The sequence below is a fragment of the Geotrypetes seraphini genome, chromosome 14 (assembly GCF_902459505.1).
Source record: "Geotrypetes seraphini chromosome 14, aGeoSer1.1, whole genome shotgun sequence".
In the NCBI taxonomy this organism is placed as follows: domain Eukaryota; kingdom Metazoa; phylum Chordata; class Amphibia; order Gymnophiona; family Dermophiidae; genus Geotrypetes; species Geotrypetes seraphini.
The window spans coordinates 2,851,927-2,871,063 of record NC_047097.1 but is presented as its reverse complement, the minus strand read 5'-3'; the positions used below and the strand labels follow the sequence as shown (position 1 = coordinate 2,871,063).

At 44.0% G+C, this 19,137-nt stretch overlaps 1 protein-coding gene across 7 annotated transcripts in view; it reads right to left on the bottom strand.

Moving 5' to 3' along the window:
• Nucleotides 1-14,124: 14,124 nt before the first annotated feature.
• The window catches only part of TPM1 (tropomyosin 1), a 47,019-nt gene continuing 42,006 nt past the window's right edge, over nucleotides 14,125-19,137 (bottom strand). For 4 of the 7 annotated variants that reach the window (XM_033920167.1, XM_033920175.1, XM_033920168.1 and 1 more), the window contains one exon: nucleotides 14,132-15,062. In XM_033920167.1, the coding sequence (XP_033776058.1) occupies nucleotides 14,980-15,062 (83 nt within the window). In that variant the 3' untranslated portion in view covers nucleotides 14,132-14,979. Of the gene's footprint in view, nucleotides 15,063-19,137 lie in introns of all 7 variants that reach the window. The other 3 variants (XM_033920169.1, XM_033920174.1, XM_033920163.1) reach the window with 2 other exon arrangements.

The following is a 19,137-nucleotide window of genomic DNA, read 5'->3' as shown; positions in this document are numbered from 1 at the left end:
ATCCTGCCATAGGCGCCCACTTGGAGCAGCCTTCCACTCTGCATAAGTACCTAGTGGGTGAGCACCTTTACATCCTGCCATAGGCGCCCACTTGGAGCAGCCTTCCACTCTGCATAAGTACCTAGTGGGTGAGCACCTTTACATCCTGCCATAGGCGCCCACTTGGAGCAGCCTTCCACTCTGCATAAGTACATAGGGAAGAGCACCTTTACATCCTGCCATAGGCGCCCACTTGGAGCAGCCTTCCACTCTGCATAAGTACCTAGTGGGTGAGCACCTTTACATCCTGCCATAGGCGCCCACTTGGAGCAGCCTTCCACTCTGCATAAGTACCTAGTGGGTGAGCACCTTTACATCCTGCCATAGGCGCCCACTTGGAGCAGCCTTCCACTCTGCATAAGTACCTAGTGGGTGAGCACCTTTACATCCTGCCATAGGCGCCCACTTGGAGCAGCCTTCCACTCTGCATAAGTACCTAGTGGGTGAGCACCTTTACATCCTGCCATAGGCGCCCACTTGGAGCAGCCTTCCACTCTGCATAAGTACCTAGTGGGTGAGCACCTTTACATCCTGCCATAGGCGCCCACTTGGAGCAGCCTTCCACTCTGCATAAGTACCTAGTGGGTGAGCACCTTTACATCCTGCCATAGGCGCCCACTTGGAGCAGCCTTCCACTCTGCATAAGTACCTAGTGGGTGAGCACCTTTACATCCTGCCATAGGCGCCCACTTGGAGCAGCCTTCCACTCTGCATAAGTACCTAGTGGGTGAGCACCTTTACATCCTGCCATAGGCGCCCACTTGGAGCAGCCTTCCACTCTGCATAAGTACCTAGTGGGTGAGCACCTTTACATCCTGCCATAGGCGCCCACTTGGAGCAGCCTTCCACTCTGCATAAGTACCTAGTGGGGGGGAACACCTTTACATCCTACCGCAGCTATCCAGCCTGCACAGGTACCTAAGGTGAACACCTTTACATCCTGCCAGAGGCACCCATTTAGAGCAGCCTTCCAATCTGCATAAGTACATAGGGAAGAGCACCTTTACATCCTGTCACAGAGCAGCCTTCCCCTCTGCCACAGGCACCCTAGGTGAGCGCCTTTACATCCTGCCATAGGCGCCCACTTGGAGCAGCCTTCCACTCTGCATAAGTACCTAGTGGGTGAGCACCTCTACATCCTGCCATAGGCGCCCACTTGGAGCAGCCTTCCACTCTGCATAAGTACCTAGTGGGTGAGCACCTTTACATCCTGCCATAGGCGCCCACTTGGAGCAGCCTTCCACTCTGCATAAGTACCTAGTGGGTGAGCACCTTTACATCCTGCCATAGGCGCCCACTTGGAGCAGCCTTCCACTCTGCATAAGTACCTAGTGGGTGAGCACCTTTACATCCTGCCATAGGCGCCCACTTGGAGCAGCCTTCCACTCTGCATAAGTACCTAGTGGGTGAGCACCTTTACATCCTGCCATAGGCGCCCACTTGGAGCAGCCTTCCACTCTGCATAAGTACCTAGTGGGTGAGCACCTTTACATCCTGCCATAGGCGCCCACTTGGAGCAGCCTTCCACTCTGCATAAGTACCTAGTGGGTGAGCACCTTTACATCCTGCCATAGGCGCCCACTTGGAGCAGCCTTCCACTCTGCATAAGTACCTAGTGGGTGAGCACCTTTACATCCTGCCATAGGCGCCCACTTGGAGCAGCCTTCCACTCTGCATAAGTACCTAGTGGGTGAGCACCTTTACATCCTGCCATAGGCGCCCACTTGGAGCAGCCTTCCACTCTGCATAAGTACCTAGTGGGTGAGCACCTTTACATCCTGCCATAGGCGCCCACTTGGAGCAGCCTTCCACTCTGCATAAGTACCTAGTGGGTGAGCACCTTTACATCCTGCCATAGGCGCCCACTTGGAGCAGCCTTCCACTCTGCATAAGTACCTAGTGGGTGAGCACCTTTACATCCTGCCATAGGCGCCCACTTGGAGCAGCCTTCCACTCTGCATAAGTACCTAGTGGGTGAGCACCTTTACATCCTGCCATAGGCGCCCACTTGGAGCAGCCTTCCACTCTGCATAAGTACCTAGTGGGGGGGAACACCTTTACATCCTACCGCAGCTATCCAGCCTGCACAGGTACCTAAGGTGAACACCTTTACATCCTGCCAGAGGCACCCATTTAGAGCAGCCTTCCAATCTGCATAAGTACATAGGGAAGAGCACCTTTACATCCTGTCACAGAGCAGCCTTCCCCTCTGCCACAGGCACCCTAGGTGAGCGCCTTTACATCCTGCCATAGGCGCCCACTTGGAGCAGCCTTCCACTCTGCATAAGTACCTAGTGGGTGAGCACCTTTACATCCTGCCATAGGCGCCCACTTGGAGCAGCCTTCCACTCTGCATAAGTACCTAGTGGGTGAGCACCTTTACATCCTGCCATAGGCGCCCACTTGGAGCAGCCTTCCACTCTGCATAAGTACCTAGTGGGTGAGCACCTTTACATCCTGCCATAGGCGCCCACTTGGAGCAGCCTTCCACTCTGCATAAGTACCTAGTGGGTGAGCACCTTTACATCCTGCCATAGGCGCCCACTTGGAGCAGCCTTCCACTCTGCATAAGTACCTAGTGGGTGAGCACCTTTACATCCTGCCATAGGCGCCCACTTGGAGCAGCCTTCCACTCTGCATAAGTACCTAGTGGGTGAGCACCTTTACATCCTGCCATAGGCGCCCACTTGGAGCAGCCTTCCACTCTGCATAAGTACCTAGTGGGTGAGCACCTTTACATCCTGCCATAGGCGCCCACTTGGAGCAGCCTTCCACTCTGCATAAGTACCTAGTGGGTGAGCACCTTTACATCCTGCCATAGGCGCCCACTTGGAGCAGCCTTCCACTCTGCATAAGTACCTAGTGGGTGAGCACCTTTACATCCTGCCATAGGCGCCCACTTGGAGCAGCCTTCCACTCTGCATAAGTACCTAGTGGGTGAGCACCTTTACATCCTGCCATAGGCGCCCACTTGGAGCAGCCTTCCACTCTGCATAAGTACCTAGTGGGTGAGCACCTTTACATCCTGCCATAGGCGCCCACTTGGAGCAGCCTTCCACTCTGCATAAGTACCTAGTGGGTGAGCACCTTTACATCCTGCCATAGGCGCCCACTTGGAGCAGCCTTCCACTCTGCATAAGTACCTAGTGGGTGAGCACCTTTACATCCTGCCATAGGCGCCCACTTGGAGCAGCCTTCCACTCTGCATAAGTACCTAGTGGGTGAGCACCTTTACATCCTGCCATAGGCGCCCACTTGGAGCAGCCTTCCACTCTGCATAAGTACCTAGTGGGTGAGCACCTTTACATCCTGCCATAGGCGCCCACTTGGAGCAGCCTTCCACTCTGCATAAGTACCTAGTGGGTGAGCACCTTTACATCCTGCCATAGGCGCCCACTTGGAGCAGCCTTCCACTCTGCATAAGTACCTAGTGGGTGAGCACCTTTACATCCTGCCATAGGCGCCCACTTGGAGCAGCCTTCCACTCTGCATAAGTACCTAGTGGGTGAGCACCTTTACATCCTGCCATAGGCGCCCACTTGGAGCAGCCTTCCACTCTGCATAAGTACCTAGTGGGGGGGAACACCTTTACATGCTACCGCAGCTATCCAGCCTGCACAGGTACCTAAGGTGAACACCTTTACATCCTGCCAGAGGCACCCACTTGGAGCAGCCTTCCACTCTGCATAAGTACCTAGTGGGTGAGCACCTTTACATCCTGCCAGAGGCACCCATTTAGAGCAGCCTTCCAATCTGCATAAGTACATAGGGAAGAGCACCTTTACATCCTGTCACAGAGCAGCCTTCCCCTCTGCCACAGGAACCCTAGGTGAGCGCCTTTACATCCTGCCATAGGCGCCCACTTGGAGCAGCCTTCCACTCTGCATAAGTACCTCATGGGGGAACACTTTTACATCCTACCACAGGCACCTCAGGGAGAGAAACCATCCACCCTGCACAAGTACATAGGGTGAGCACCTTTACATCCTTCCACAGGTACTACTATTTAACACTTCTATAGCACTGTACATTTTGACATTAAATAGAGCAGTGATTCCCAACCCTGTCCTGGAGGAACACCAGGCCAATCGGGTTTTCAGGCTAGCCCTAATGAATATGCATGAGAGAGATTTGCATATGATGGAAGTGATAGGCATGCAAATTTGCTTCATGCATATTCATTAGGGCTAGCCTGAAAACCCAATTGGCCTGGTGTTCCTCCAGGACAGGGTTGGGAACCACTGAAATAGAGAGTCCCTGCTCTGAAGCGCTTACAATCTAACTTGGACAAACAGACATGACAAAAAGGGTTGGGGATGCAGAACCCCACTTAAGAAGAGTTAGGAGTTGAAAGAAGTCTCAAAGAGGTGATCTTTTAACTTGGACTGGAACACTGCCAGAGACTGAGCCTGCTATAGGGATTCAGGCAGTTTGTTCCTGGCATATGTCATAGCAAGGCAGAAAGGACAGAGTCTGGAGATGACAGGAAAAAAAGGGCATAGTTAGGAGACTTACCAGTTGAGTGGAGCTCACGGAGGAGGGGAAGAGTAGAGATATAATAAGGAGCAGCTGAGTGAATGCATTTGTAGGAAGTAAGAGGAGTTTGAATTGTTTTCAGAAACAACATGGGAAGCAAATGAAGTGACTTTAGGAGAGAGGCGAGTATAGCGGCTTCTCCTGGAATTTGAGTTGTGCAGCCAAATGCTGGAGGGATTGAAGGGGAGAAATATGGAAGACCTGAGAGTGGCGAGTTGCAGTAATCTAAGTGTGAGGTGATGAGGGTGTAAATAAGGGTTAGTGTGCTTAGAAAGGAATATTATAAAGAAGCAGCAAGTTTTAGCAATATGTTGTAGCCGGGTGCAGAAGGAGAGAGAGGAGTCAAAGATGACCCTAAGATTGCGAGCAGACAGGACAGGGAGGATGAGAATGTTGTCCACAGACATAGAGAATGGAGGTAATGGGGAGGTGGGTTTAAACAAGAAGGTGAGCAGCTCCGTTTTAGCCATATTCAGTTTTAGATGGCGGTGAGACATCCAGACAGCAATGTCAGACAGACAGGCTGAGACTTGGGTTTGGGTTGCAGTAGAGATGTCCAGTACGGAGAGGTAGATCAGGATGTCATCAGCATATATGTAATACACTTCTTCCTCCCAGTTCGCGGGGGTTAGGAGCACAGCCAGCCCACGAATAGGGAAAATTTGCGAATAACTTTGGGGCCAGCTCTGACCCACCCCTGAATTTTCCTGGTGGTCTAGCGGTGACACAGGGCAGGAGCGATCTTCCTGTTGTAGTCTCATGAGACCACAGAAACTCGCAGCACGGCTCTGCACGGGGCAGGAGTGTAGGAAGATCGTTCCTGCCCAGTGTCACCGCTAGACCACCAGGTAAAGTCCGTGCTCTTGCGGCAGCTGCTCACCTCCAATGGCCCCCCTCCGCCTCCCTCCATGCCCCGATCCTAGTACCGGGGCTGGTTTTTTTTTTATGCGGGCTCCCAACGATCGTCTCTCCGGGGTGGAAAGGGGGGGGGGGGCTGGGGAAAAACCCGCAAATAATCGAAACTGCGAACAACGAAACCACGAATGGCACCTAAAAAAATTCAGTGCAAAAAATAGCACTCAATAGGTACTGTTTATAGAATAGCACTTACACTAGGACCCGCAACTAATTTTAAACATAGAAACATGATGGCAGATAAAGGCCAATGGCCCATCTAGTCTGCCCATCCACAGTAACCATTATCTCTTTCTCTCTCTGAGAGATCCCACATGCCTATCCCAGTCCCTTTTGAATTCAGACACAGTCTCTGTCTCCACCACCTCTTTTGGGAGACTGTTCCATGCATCTACTGCCCTTACTGTAAAAAAGTATTTCCTTAGATCAGTGGTTCCCAACCCTGTCCTTGAGGACCACCAGGCCATTCGGGTTTTCAGGCTAGCCCTAATGAATATGCATGTGAGAGATTTGCATATAATGGAAGTGATAGGCATGCAAATCTGCTTCATGCATATTCATTAGGGCTAGCCTGAAAACCCGATTGGCCTGGTGGTCCTCCAGGACAGGGTTGGGAACCACTGCCTTAGATTACATCAGAGCCTATCACCTCTTAACTTCATCCTATGCCCTCTCATTGCAAAGTTTCCTTTCAAATGAGAGACTTGACTCATGCGCATTTACATTACATAGATATTTAAACGTCTACATCATATCTCCCCTCTCCCGCCTTTCCTCCAAAGTAGTGGTTCCCAACCCTCTCCTGGAGGACCACCAGACCAGTCGGGTTTTCAGGATAGCCCTAATGAATATGCATGAGAAAGATTTGCATATAATGGAGGTGCCAGGCATGCAAATCTGCTCCCTGCATATTCATTAAGGCTATCCTGAAAACCCGACTGGCCTGGTGGTCCTCCAGGACAGGGTTGGGAACCACTGTTCCAAAGTATACAGATTGAGATCTTGAAGTCTGTCCCCATACGCCTTATGATGAAGACCACATACCATTTTAATAGCCTTCCTCTGGACCGACTCCATCTTTTTAATATCTTTTTGAAGGTGCGGCCTCCAGAATTGTACACAATATACTAAATGAGGTCTCAGCAAAGTCTTATAAAGGGATATCAATACCTCCTTTTTCCTACTGGCCATACCTCTCCCTATGCAACCTAGCATCCTTCTAGCATTCACAGTCACCTTTTCAACCTGTTTGGCCACCTCAAGATCATCACATACAATCACACCCAAGCCCCGCTTTTCTGTCGTGCACAGAAGGGGTGTCCTTCCTCAAGGGCCGCAATCCAGTCAAGTTTTCAGGATTTCCCCAATGAATATACATGAGATCTATTTGCATGCACTGCTTTCAATGTATGCTAATAGATCTCATGCATATTCATTGGGGAACAGTCAAAGGCTAAAATCTAAATATACCACATCTAGTGCAAATCCTCTATCCAATTCTCTGGTCACCCAGTCAAAGAAATTGATCAGATTTGTCTGACAGGACCTACTTCTAGTGAATCCATGTTGCCTCTGTTCCTGTAATCCACAGGATTCCAGAAACTTAACCATCCTCTGTTTTAAAAGTTTCCATTAATTTGCTTACCACAGAAGTCAGACTTACCAGCCTGTAATTCCCTATTTCTTCCTTACTTCCACTTTTGTGGAGATGGAGCACATCCGCCCTTCTTCTGTCCTCTGGTACCACTCCCGTCTCTAGAGACTCGTTGAAAAGGTCAGTCTGCGGAGCTACCAGAACTTCCCTATGTTCCTTCAGCACCCTAGGATGTACACTATCCGGCCCCATTGCTTTGTCTACCTTTATTTTAGCTAGCTCTTCATGAACACAACCCTCTGAAAATCGATCAGGGTCTATTACTCCTCCATCCCTATTCACATTTGTCTTCTGCGGACCCACTCCTGACACTTCAGCCGTGAACACAGAACAGAAATCTTTGTTAAGCAATTCGGCCTTTTCTTTACCAGCTTCTACATATTCCTCCCCTTCACCTTTGAGTCTCACAATGCCACTTTTGCACTTCTTCCTATCACTAATATATCTAAAAAACATCTTGTCTCCCCGTTTTACCATATCAGCTATTTTTTCTTCCATTTGCATCTTTGCTTTCCTGACTACACGACCTGCCGTGGTGTAAATCTTCACACCCATATAAATTGGAGAAACAGCACCATTTTGGACCTGCACATAAAATTTACATGCCTCAATTTCAAGTAAAGCCAATTAGCACCAATAAATGATATTTATTGGGTTTCAAAAATGTTTCCATTATTGATATTTTTTTGTCTAATGCACACAATTTTATGCATATTAACTCACCTGTTCTTTTGAAGTACATTTGCACCACCTCCTATATGTGAAAATGAGTATTTACTTTATGGAAAGAACTTTTCTAGGTAATAGCTGTATCGGAAAAAATGTGAATGTGCTCAACTGTTAACATACAAGCTTTACATATATATTCATTTTTGCATTTAATACCAAGTAAATGCAAAAACTAATGCATTGTAGCAAAAACAACTGCTCTATGTTTAGTACCCTACTAAAACTGTTGACTGTGAGATCATCCAAGATGGCCACGGCTAAGACGTGCTGAGAAGTACGCACCTGAACCGCTTAGCTCTTCCTTTCTTTTTCCTTTTCGGAGGCATTTGTGGCCCGATTTCTTCTCCAATGCTGAAGAGGAGAGGCAGGAGCACTGCTGGCATGTCGCAGTGCTCCACGGTGCCGTCTCTCGGCAACATTGAGGAGCTTCCGGAGGAGGATGCAGGGAGCTGTAATGACGTTGGCGTCTGATGTCAGCCCGCAGAGGCGCCAGGCTTGGGCAAGACCGGGGCTGCCTTTCTTGGGCCGGATGTAAGAACATAAGCAGTGCCTCTGCTGGGTCAGACCAGAGGTCTAGCATGCCAAGCAGTCCACTCACGTGGCGGCCCATCAGGTCCAGGACCTGTATAGTAATCTTCTATCCCATTTTCCTTCAGGAAATCATCTAATCCTGGACTATTGTAACATTACCCATCTGGCAATCCCCCAGAAGCAAATGCAAAGACTGCAACTGATACAAAACGCAGCAGTCAGGCTGATCTTCGGGTTGAAGAAGTCCGATCACATAACCCCTTCCTACCAACTCCTGCACTGGCTGCCAATGGAGGCACGCACGAAGTTCAAGCTGGGATGTCTCTGCTTCAAGGTATTATATGGTCTAGCCCCTAAATACATAACAGACCTCTTCTCATTCCCATCCAACAGACATGAGAGAAGTACACACCTGAAGTTCGTCTCCCCACCGGCTAGAGGATGCAAATATAAGAGATACCACCAACAACTTCTATCGTATCAAGCAGCCTTATGGGGCAAAGACTTAGAAAAACTAATTATTCACACAAATGACTATGGAGAATTTAGGAAACACCTAAAAACATACCTATTCTCGAAACACCTAGGTAATGAACCAGGACAATAGCCCCCTTCGCAATATCATTCCCAAAACTGAATTTGTAAACTGTTAACCCCCAATCACAAACTATGAATAACCCATTCAATTTATGGAATTTTTCTAATTCTTTGTTAGCCGCACGGCACTTCAAGGCCCTGCAGCATACGAACTGTTGTTATTATCATTAATGTTCCCATTATCAGATGTACACTGCTATACTCTGTAATTCGCTGTATGTACAGTTTCTCTTTATTGTAAACCGCCTAGAAGTTGCAAGATTGTTGGCGGTATATAAGAATAAAGTTATTATTATTATAATCCCTTCTTGAACTCCAATACCGTACTCTGTCCTATTACACCCTCTAAGTCCAGATGTCCGAGTACCACCCCCACAACCCCAGTCTACTAGCTCCTCGAGGGGTGAGGAAACCCCGAAGCTGGGGAAGGCACTCGCTCCTGAGGCAGGGGATATCATTACAGAGAGCATGGAGGCAGAATCCCCTTTTCAGGAAGTATCTGCAGGAGAAGCTTGAGTCGGTTCAGCAATGGGAGGTGGATTGACCCAGACAGAACAAGACCAGGGAAACTCTTCAGAGGGTGAGCATTTCTACACAAAACAAAAGTTTCCAGTTTGGGAGAAGCCCCCTCAGGTGACTTCGGACTCTCTATGGGATTCAGTTGCTAACTTTTCTAAGATTTTCAGCCCCAATTTCCAATATATAGAGAATAAATTGATTCAACACACTAAGGAGCTTAAGGATTTAAAAGAAGATCAGTCGAGGTCAAAATCTTCTATTTAAAAGCTTGATCAAGATTAAATCGCATCTAAACAACTACAAGAGACCCTAGTCAAGGATAATGTGAACCTTAGAGGGAAATTAGAAATGCTTGAGAACAATTCTCGAAATAATAACTTGAGATTTATTAACTTTCCTAGATTACCAATGGTAACTCCTAGGGAGATGCTTAAGAGATATTTGGTAGAAGTATTACAAGTTCCAGAAGAAACTTTACCTCCATTTTCTCAAGTGTATTATCTACCAAATAAAAATGGGCCTTAAGCACAGTTAAAACCAGGTCAAGCACAAATGAATGTATCTGAAATTATGGAAATGTCTGATAAGGCATTTTTCAGAAGCCGCTCTTCAAAACATTTAGGATATTTTCAATTATGCAGTACCCCTGCCTTGACAAAGCTCCGCGAAACGCGTCGGCAGAGGGGAGTACTAAGTGAATGTCGGAACATAAGACATGTTCTATCAATGCCTATAATGAATTGAAGATAAGTTCTTATAAGATAAGCCTTTTGAATATAAACATGAATATATAAAAAATTAAAAAATTATTATATATAAGAAGACAGAGGGGGATGAATGAAGAACTGCTAGACCTTTGAAAGCACTATTGCTTGGACTGGTCATATCTGACACCCCACCTCGTGAGCTTTTCACTCACTCTTTATATTTAAGTTTAGCTGTTCACTTTTTGATAAGGATATGGTAATTTCTTCCATTTTGATATTAACAGTAGTTCTCTGAATAGCTATTGAAGCTTTTCTTTAAAATAAAACAGAAGGCTTTTCTTGGATGTACAATTCAAATGTTTCCTGACCTTTCAAGAGAGACTCAAAAACATTGTTGAGAATTTCTTCTTTTGAGACTTGGGGTCATCTTATTGGGGGCTACATTTTACTTGAGACACCCTTGCAAGTGTATTATTTGCCACCGCTCAGTTAAATATGTTTTCTTTGAACCTCAGTTAACTGCTTTCTTGGCCCTGTCCCGAATGGAAGATGGAAAATCAAGTGCTCTATAGTTTAAAATGTTACTCCTACCTCAGCACTATATAGAGCATATTCTAAATAGAATTACAATTTTCCTTAATTTCTCGCTTAGGTGAAATCTTGGATCCCAATATTGAGGACTTGAATTTTGTTAGTTAAAATATATTTTATTCTTTTGTTGTAAGGAATTTTAAGGTGTAAAATGCCTTATACTTTTGAAATAGTAATGTCCTGCCTAACAAACTTTCTGTACAAGTGTATACTTGGTATGTAAATTTTAAAATTTATAAATTTAAAAAAAAATAAATAAATAAATTGAAGTGTTGACTATAAAACAAGAGAGCTGTCGGCTATATCTAGGATATTAGAGGATATTCTCTTTCCCCAGATTTGTACATAACATTACAAGGTCCTTTTTATATCTGGAGTTAAGGAAACAAATACTACAGTGATGCCTGATTGATAAAAATAGCAACCCAACCATGTCAGCATAAGTCCTCAGTCAGCCAAAACTAGTTGTTAACAGGCAGAATTGAATCGGTTCAGCGGACGGCCACCAGGATGATTTCGGGGCTCAAGGGTCTCTCGTACGAAGAGAGACTGAACAAATTGCAGCTCTACACTCTCGAGGAACGTAGGGAGAGGGGAGACATGATCAAAACATTTAAGTACCTCACATATTTTCTTTCTCAAGGGACCCTCGGCCACAAGAGGGCACCCGCTCAAACTCAGGGGCGGAAAATTTCATGGTGACACCAGAAAGTATTTCTTCACAGAGAGAATGGTTGATCATTGGAACAAGCTTCCAGTGCAGGTGATCAAAGCAGACAGCGTGCCAGACTTTAAGAATAAATGGGATACCCATGTGGGATCCCTACGAGGGTCAAGATAAGAAAATTGGGTCATTAGGGCAGACAGGGGGTGGGTAAGCAGAGTGGGCAGACTTGATGGGCTGTAGCCCTTTTCTGCCGTCATCTTCTATGTTTCTATGTTACGCTTCAGAAAAATCTGAAAACCAGTCTCAAGTTATATTAGTACAGAAGTGACTGACTGACTCTCCCAAGTTGCTAATTTTGGGGTCAGACACACTTTGCACAGTATTTTGTTTGAAGGCTTATCTTTGCTTTTCACCAGTGCCCAGGACACATGATCCTGATGACAACTGAACTGCTGAGTAGAGAATGACACGGGGATAGATTTTTCCCCATCCCTGCAGGAACTCATTTTTCCATCCCGGTGAGTTCTTTTCCTGTCCCTGCCCCATTCATGCAAGCTCTGTCCTTATCTGCACAGGCAAACACTTTAAAATCATAAGTGTTAAAGATTTGTGCAGTTAAGGCTGAGCTTACAGGAATGGGGACAGCGACAAAACTTGTGGGGATGGGATGTGGAAATTGAGTTCCTGTGGGGATGGGGAAAAATTTGTCCCCATGTCATTCTCTACTGATGAGGCCTATCTGTTCGTTTTGGCAAATACAGTGTACATGGATTTATACATTTTTATAGAGATTGGTGCAAGTCAGTATGTGCATGCAGGATTTACAATTTAAGTTCCTATTTTATAAAATATGCAGGTGTAGCGTCTGTGCCTTCAATCTAGGTATAATTTCTGCAGGATTTTCACTATTTTATAAAAGAAACCCAGGTGGCTTGCTATAGTGTTACTCTCTTTTCAGGGGAAGGAAATATCTACTGTAATTAGCCTTTAGCTCCATTTTGGACATGTACACAATTAAATTTAAAGTCCAAATCCACATAAATGCCAGCGATTTGCAGCACTAATGCCAATTGCTTGACTTTACAATTATCTGTTACAGACCAACAGGTTTCTGCATCCACATTTTGAAACTGACCAGACTATTTTACAGCAGATTTATAAGCCATCTCCAAAAATATAACTAAAGTACAGAACATTTAATGCTGATAAAGATTGTAGGACAAATGCCTGGCTTTGTTTCTCTTTCATTGTATCATTCATTCTGTTCACACCAGAAATTGAAGGTCTGATTTTTTTTTTGTATTCTTGTTTCATGGGCTACATCAAATAACCCTTTGAAGCCCAACCATTTTAAAGAGGTTGAAGTTTACTGTGGCCTAGAACGTGGGTTATCACAGTATGGGAAACAAATTGGGACAAAGTCAGTGTCTTGATTGATTACTAAATTAAACAAGACCATTTGGAATTCTTGCTGCAAAGGAGGTCATGGTTTTGGATAATTCCCAGTTAACAGCCCTCTCATAAATCAAGTGATTTTGACATCCACATTTTAGTGGAATACGTCATTCTACAAATGAATAAACTAAGCATTCCTTTTGTATTATTTTACAAAAAGAGAGACACTGAACTCTAGTGGGAATCCTTTCAATGAAAGAAAGAGGCCTGTTTCTGAAAGGAACTTAAAAAAATATCCAAAGACAAAAGTTGAAGACGAGAGACAAGCTCTGAAAAAAATGAGGGAAAATTTAGATGTTAATGAACTTCCTGTTTACATAAGCTTCCTGGTTTTGATAAAATTAATTTTCTTTCTAAAACAAACCAGTATTCATAGAAACATAGGGATCAATATTCAAACAGACTTCTACGGATATTAGCAATGAGCACCCATAAATGTACGTTTGATTTTTTTTCCCAAAACAAATTCTACTAGTGCACACTTTCCCCAACAGACAGCACTATTATCGGCAAATGCTATTTGCTGTAAATAGAGTATCCCTACTGTTTAATGGACACTATGGTCTGGATTCTATAAGTGGCGCCATCATCGACTGCCTTATCATGTATCAATCACATGACAGAGCTGTTTATGGAATCGTGGCTTCAGGAAAGGTAGGCTAACCAACCAATCCCAGAAGCATATTTTCTAAAAAAATAGAAGCATGAGCAGTGCCTTCATTTACCGTGCCAGTATTGCTTGGCACATAAGGATGCCCAAGGCTGGTGTGGGCATGGCTTGAGCCAGAAGTGGCCTTGGGCATCCTTACGTGCTGGCTTACATTTGAGGCACCAGTTTAAAAAAACAAAAAGTGAAATTCTATAATCAGCACCAGTTCGTGATTGACATGCTATCGGTGGCCGCTGATACCGGCACCGATTATAGAATTTCCCCCCCTTAGTGCTATAAACTCACCTCATTTGGTACAATGGCCATTTGGAAAGGAAGCTATTGTTTATGGCTCTCTATCATTATCCAATCAATTAGGCTTTTGTGTTCTTAGGTACAATAGGAGCATTCAGCTTCAATTCCTATTTAAAAGCAAATTACCATTCCCTACATCTTTTTCCACTCACAAACCAACTCCCAACCATTAACACAACATAAGAAATTAGCAACAAAAAAAATGCCTCACAGAAGATCATCATTTAGAAAATTTCCTAAAGTGTGCATCTTTATTCCATATCAACGTACAATGCTTGCATACAGGCATACATCTAAAACAGTGTGTAAGATATAGTGAGGCAATACCACATTTACTATCTCCCAAACTCACATCAATAAAACACATTTAACGATGTCCCCCGAGTCTGAGTTTACTTCTGAAATCACCAGGTTCATCATTTCAATTTTAAAAACAAAATGGAATGGAAATTCAAGCCTAAAATGTTATCCTACAGCTTGTAATAAGACTGCAAATCTACAGGGAGTTGGACACTGGAAGTCTTAAATAAATTGGTGTGTTGAAGAAATCATTCTAATCATGCATTATAGGCACAGAACAGTTCAAATTTTACATGACCATAAAAAACAATTGTACCTGACAAACAAAAACAATAGAATCATTGTGCTAGACAAAGACTTCGAATTAACTTAAGTTCATGCCATTGTACAACAGCCTTTTGTTTAAAGGCAGCACCAATCCATATTTGATATCAGAAAATATACTTGAAGGGAATTGGGTCGGGCTCAGGGTTCCTGGGCAGACTAGAACATGCATATTTTTTTTAAATCTGTGTGCACTGCTCAACTCCCTACAAAGTATAGGCAACATTAGAATTGGGAAATGGCACATTGAAACACAGTCATGGCTGAATCCATATATGGCTTGCCTTCAATGATCGTTCCCAACTTCTGGCTAGTATTTGGCAGATGTTTCTTGTGATTATCTGTGAAACAATTAAAAAAAAAAACAAAAAAAACCCCAAAACAACAAAACCACCTAAAGGGCATCATGGCAAGCAGGTGTAACAAAACACGGCTGCAGTTAAGGCAGTTTTCACAAGTTGTTTAACTCCAGTAAAGTCTGATCCAGCATCTGATGCATACTAAGGTTCTCTTCTTTGGCACGTGCCTCTTTCTCTGTTATAGGATTAAAAAATTAAACAAACATGAATAATGATATCTTGCCAAACCGCTTTCAAGCATTAAGACATGCACACACATTTGTTACATATGAATTTATAAAAGGGCATGCTAAAGTTGGTCCTCTCCTCCTCTTCCCCATCGATATACATAAAATAGTAATGACTACAGTAGGTGGACTAAGTTGTCATATTTGCCACCATTTCCTAGGTTCTTAATATGTGCAAGGTCCAAATAAAACTGAAAACCTCATAAAAGGGTAGTTTAACTGTACAGCAGTTTAAAAAAATGTTAAATTTGTTTTAGATAAATCATGGAACAGGAGGAGAAGGATTTTAAGCCACGTGACAATTTGCAATTACAATGTTACTTCTAAAACCAATTTTCCAAAGGACATTTCAGAATTCTTACTCTGCATCTGTAAATCCCTGCCAGAGTACTGGTTACAGTGCAGTAAAATAGCTGTTACATGCACACACTGGTAGGCATTCATGTAGCACTCTGATTTAGTAGTGTTAAGTAAAGACAAGTGCTAGCTCAACACTTCCCAATCCATGTACTTCACACAGCAATCCACAATGGCTTCAAAAACTCAATGTTCACATCTTGAGCTGCATTAAAAGCACCTTTTATTGCAACTCAAGTGAATATCAGGCTACCAAGGATAAAACAGTCCTCCCCAACTAGCTATAAATATTTCCAACTCCAATTATACCATCAGTTAGATGTATAAAAACGTAAGCCATGAAGTGTTCTATTCTAGGAAGCCACTCCAGAATGAATTTACTATCAAACTGTTGTCCCCCACCTCTGACTTGCAGGATATAAGCAGTTTACAAGCAGAGTAACTTTGGGATTTCCCCCCTCCCCCCATGATGATTAACATCCTAATTTCCATTACTGCACTAAAGCAGATACTGTATCCCTCAAACTCAGAGGACTTCTTGGGAGAACAGTATGTCAGTTAAGATACACTGTCACTGCTTATTCAAACTAAAGCTCAATCCTCATTCAGGGCCAGCTTTAGCTCGTTAGTAAGACGGCTGTTTTGCTCAAGTTGCTGGTAGAGTTGTTCTGTACAGTCAGCAAGCAGATCAGAGAGAAAAAAGAAGAAACAGAATGAGCAAAGGTTAGACACAGTAAAGCAGGGAATTAAGATAATACACCACACTATAGATACTTTTCTTAAATAAAAGAATCTTTTATTTGATTACCATTTTTAATCCCAAACATTTCTTCTGATGCTCCCTAAAAAAGTGCTTAAAGAATGGCCATTATGATCAGAAAGAAAGCAGAGAATGAGGATGAAACACCACCACCACCACCACCCAAGCATCCTTAGTCAATCAGAAAACACACACATACATATCCATAACCAATATACCAAAATGTTGACAAAATGCTGTATCACTGAAGCAAAGCATCATAAAATTATACATGTAGGAATATCTATATCTATCTATCTGAAGGGCCTGCTCCTTTCAGAATTCTATGAGTGCAGAATTCCTCACCTCTTCAGGACGCATAGAATTCAGTGCAGATGTGTGTAGTAGAGGATAAAGTGACCTGCTGCACAGCGATCACTTCCTCCTGTGCCGGTATAGACCGGATTGCTTACGTGAACTGCGATCTTGCAGATGCAGAATTCTGCCAGGAGTGGGAGGGCTTGCATACGCTCAGGACATGAGGGCAATGGTAGAGGGACCAGAGGATCATCTTTAACAATATTTCAAAAGGCCTCATACAGGAGTCCATAATATTGCTATCAGCAAGAGACCCAATATTCAGGAGGATGTGAAGTTTGCTTGTTTTTTTTTTAAATGCATGCACATACTAGGTCTTCCAATAGCTACAAAGATCACGAAGTACACTCTCCACACCAAAGGTCAGAAGAACTAGAGAGGGTTTCTTCTCTTTTTTTTTTTTTTTGGGGGGGGGAGAAGGGAGCTTATGATTTCTAACCCATTACATGCAACTCAAATATGCTGCAAGTCAAAACATATGAGCTTTTAATAACATTCCTACTTCGTTAAGGGACCTTGAGTATTGAAAACACCTGCATATTCTGTTTGAATGATTATGTGAACAATAAAAGGGATCTCAGTCTGCAAAAAAATCTACTTTTCTAATTCTAACAGCATCAGCCTTAATGTTTCTTCAAAGTCTGAAACCCCATAAATCATGCCTACTGATGTACTCACTGTACCACAGTAACCTCCTTTACTCATGCTTAATGACAACAAAATCTGATGATTTTTTTGTGTGGAAAATCAAAGATTTTACACTTAGAAAATGATGGCAGCCATCACACAACTCCGCCATCATTTTCTAAATTAAAAAAAAAAAAATTCTACAGATCGCAATTGTGTAAGTTACATCTGTAAAAACTAAAATGTATAAAGATGGCAGATTAGGAAATGGTTTATCCTATCTTCTCATGACTCTAAAGTCCTTTCCCCAGAGTCTCGCTGGCCCATGCTCATGTTTATTTTTCTTATTTACATTTGATAAACCCCTTTTTTGGTAAAACAAGGTGATATATGAAAATAATTAAATTGTTACCATATAATTAAATAACTTGAGAGAGAGCTAACTAAAAGGAAACCAAATAAAACTAAAGACGTCCACAGTTGGTTTCACCTCCATAAGCTGATGTTAAATCCACAAGTAAAGCAATACAATATTGTGCAAGCAAACTTGACTTGAGGACTTCCTGAATTTTTGTCCTGCTATATGCAGAAATACTGGAAGATTGGTTTTTTGTGTTGTTGGGGGGGTGGAAATCAACCCTGTCCTCAAAGTTAGAAACTTGTCTATGCTTTTGTTAGTTTTCTGGAATGTATACATCAGGATTTTTTTTTCTTTTTTTTTTTTTTTAGTCTCATAAACCCTAAACCTGCCAATAGTGCAGCTGTACTTCCTGCCACCTCAAGAGCCTAAAAAGAGGGGGATGTGTAGTTGCATTATTAACAGACCAGTAGTGTGGCCCATAGCCCTAGCAAAAGGGACCAACTCCCCCTGATGCCCCGCCAAGTTGTTCCTCCAGTCCCCAAATCTAATCCCTCAAATCCCTTCCTACATTTTCCAAAAGCAGCCCTCCCCTAGACCTCACAACTGCCCCTAAGATTATCCAGAGATAATCCCCAGTCCTCTAGTGACATAGTGGGGGGAGCAGTTCACCTCCACTCCACTAGGGCTCATCAGCCTCAATTTGGAACCTGAAGCAGAGAGAGGATTGCTCCCACCCTAGGCCACTAAAGGATCAGGGATTACCCCCCCCCCCCTGTTAAGCCCTAGAGGTGGCTGAGGGCCATGTAGCATCACTGTGGGTGTCTTGCATTTGACACTTGGTGCCCAGATTCCATTTAATACTTGGGCAAATAGCATTGGTAGACCTGAGCTATCCTCCAAACATGTAATGTGGTGCTTTTATGTTCTCTGTCCTGTGCAGTAAATTTTGGGCAATCTCCCTGCATTTATAATACAGCCTTTGTATTTACCACATTTTAGTAAAACAGATCTTTGGTCTTTGGAAAACAGATTTTCATTCTGGGAAATGAAAAGCACCCCCCCCCAAAAAAAAAAAAGCCAAAACAAAGCACACATAATTTTTGAGTCTCTGCTTTAGGACTCAAGACTTATTTCAGGAACCTGCAAGTTCCAAGTAATTACATGCTGAAATTCCCCTGCCACGAACAACTTAGCTGGCTGCGGCAGGCAGAAGATTCTCCCATACTCGAAATCGGCAGAAGGATTCCCACTTCCTCCTAACCAAATGACACCTCTCCCTCCCCCCCCATACCTTTACTGGAAGACCAGTAAGAGGGATACTCACTCCTTCCTGTCGGCAGATCTTTCTCTTCAAAATGGCGGACCTTCCCCTTTTCAATGCATCCTAGGATGCACTGGGAGGGGCCTAAGGACCTGATTAACCCCTAGGAGGGGCCTTAGGCAGGAGGGAGTGGGCATCCCTCCTGCCGATTGTGTGTGTGTGGGGGGGAATCTTCTGCCTGCCGCAGCCAGCTGAACTGATCATGGCAGGGGAATTCCCCCTGATTGGTCGAGCTGGCAG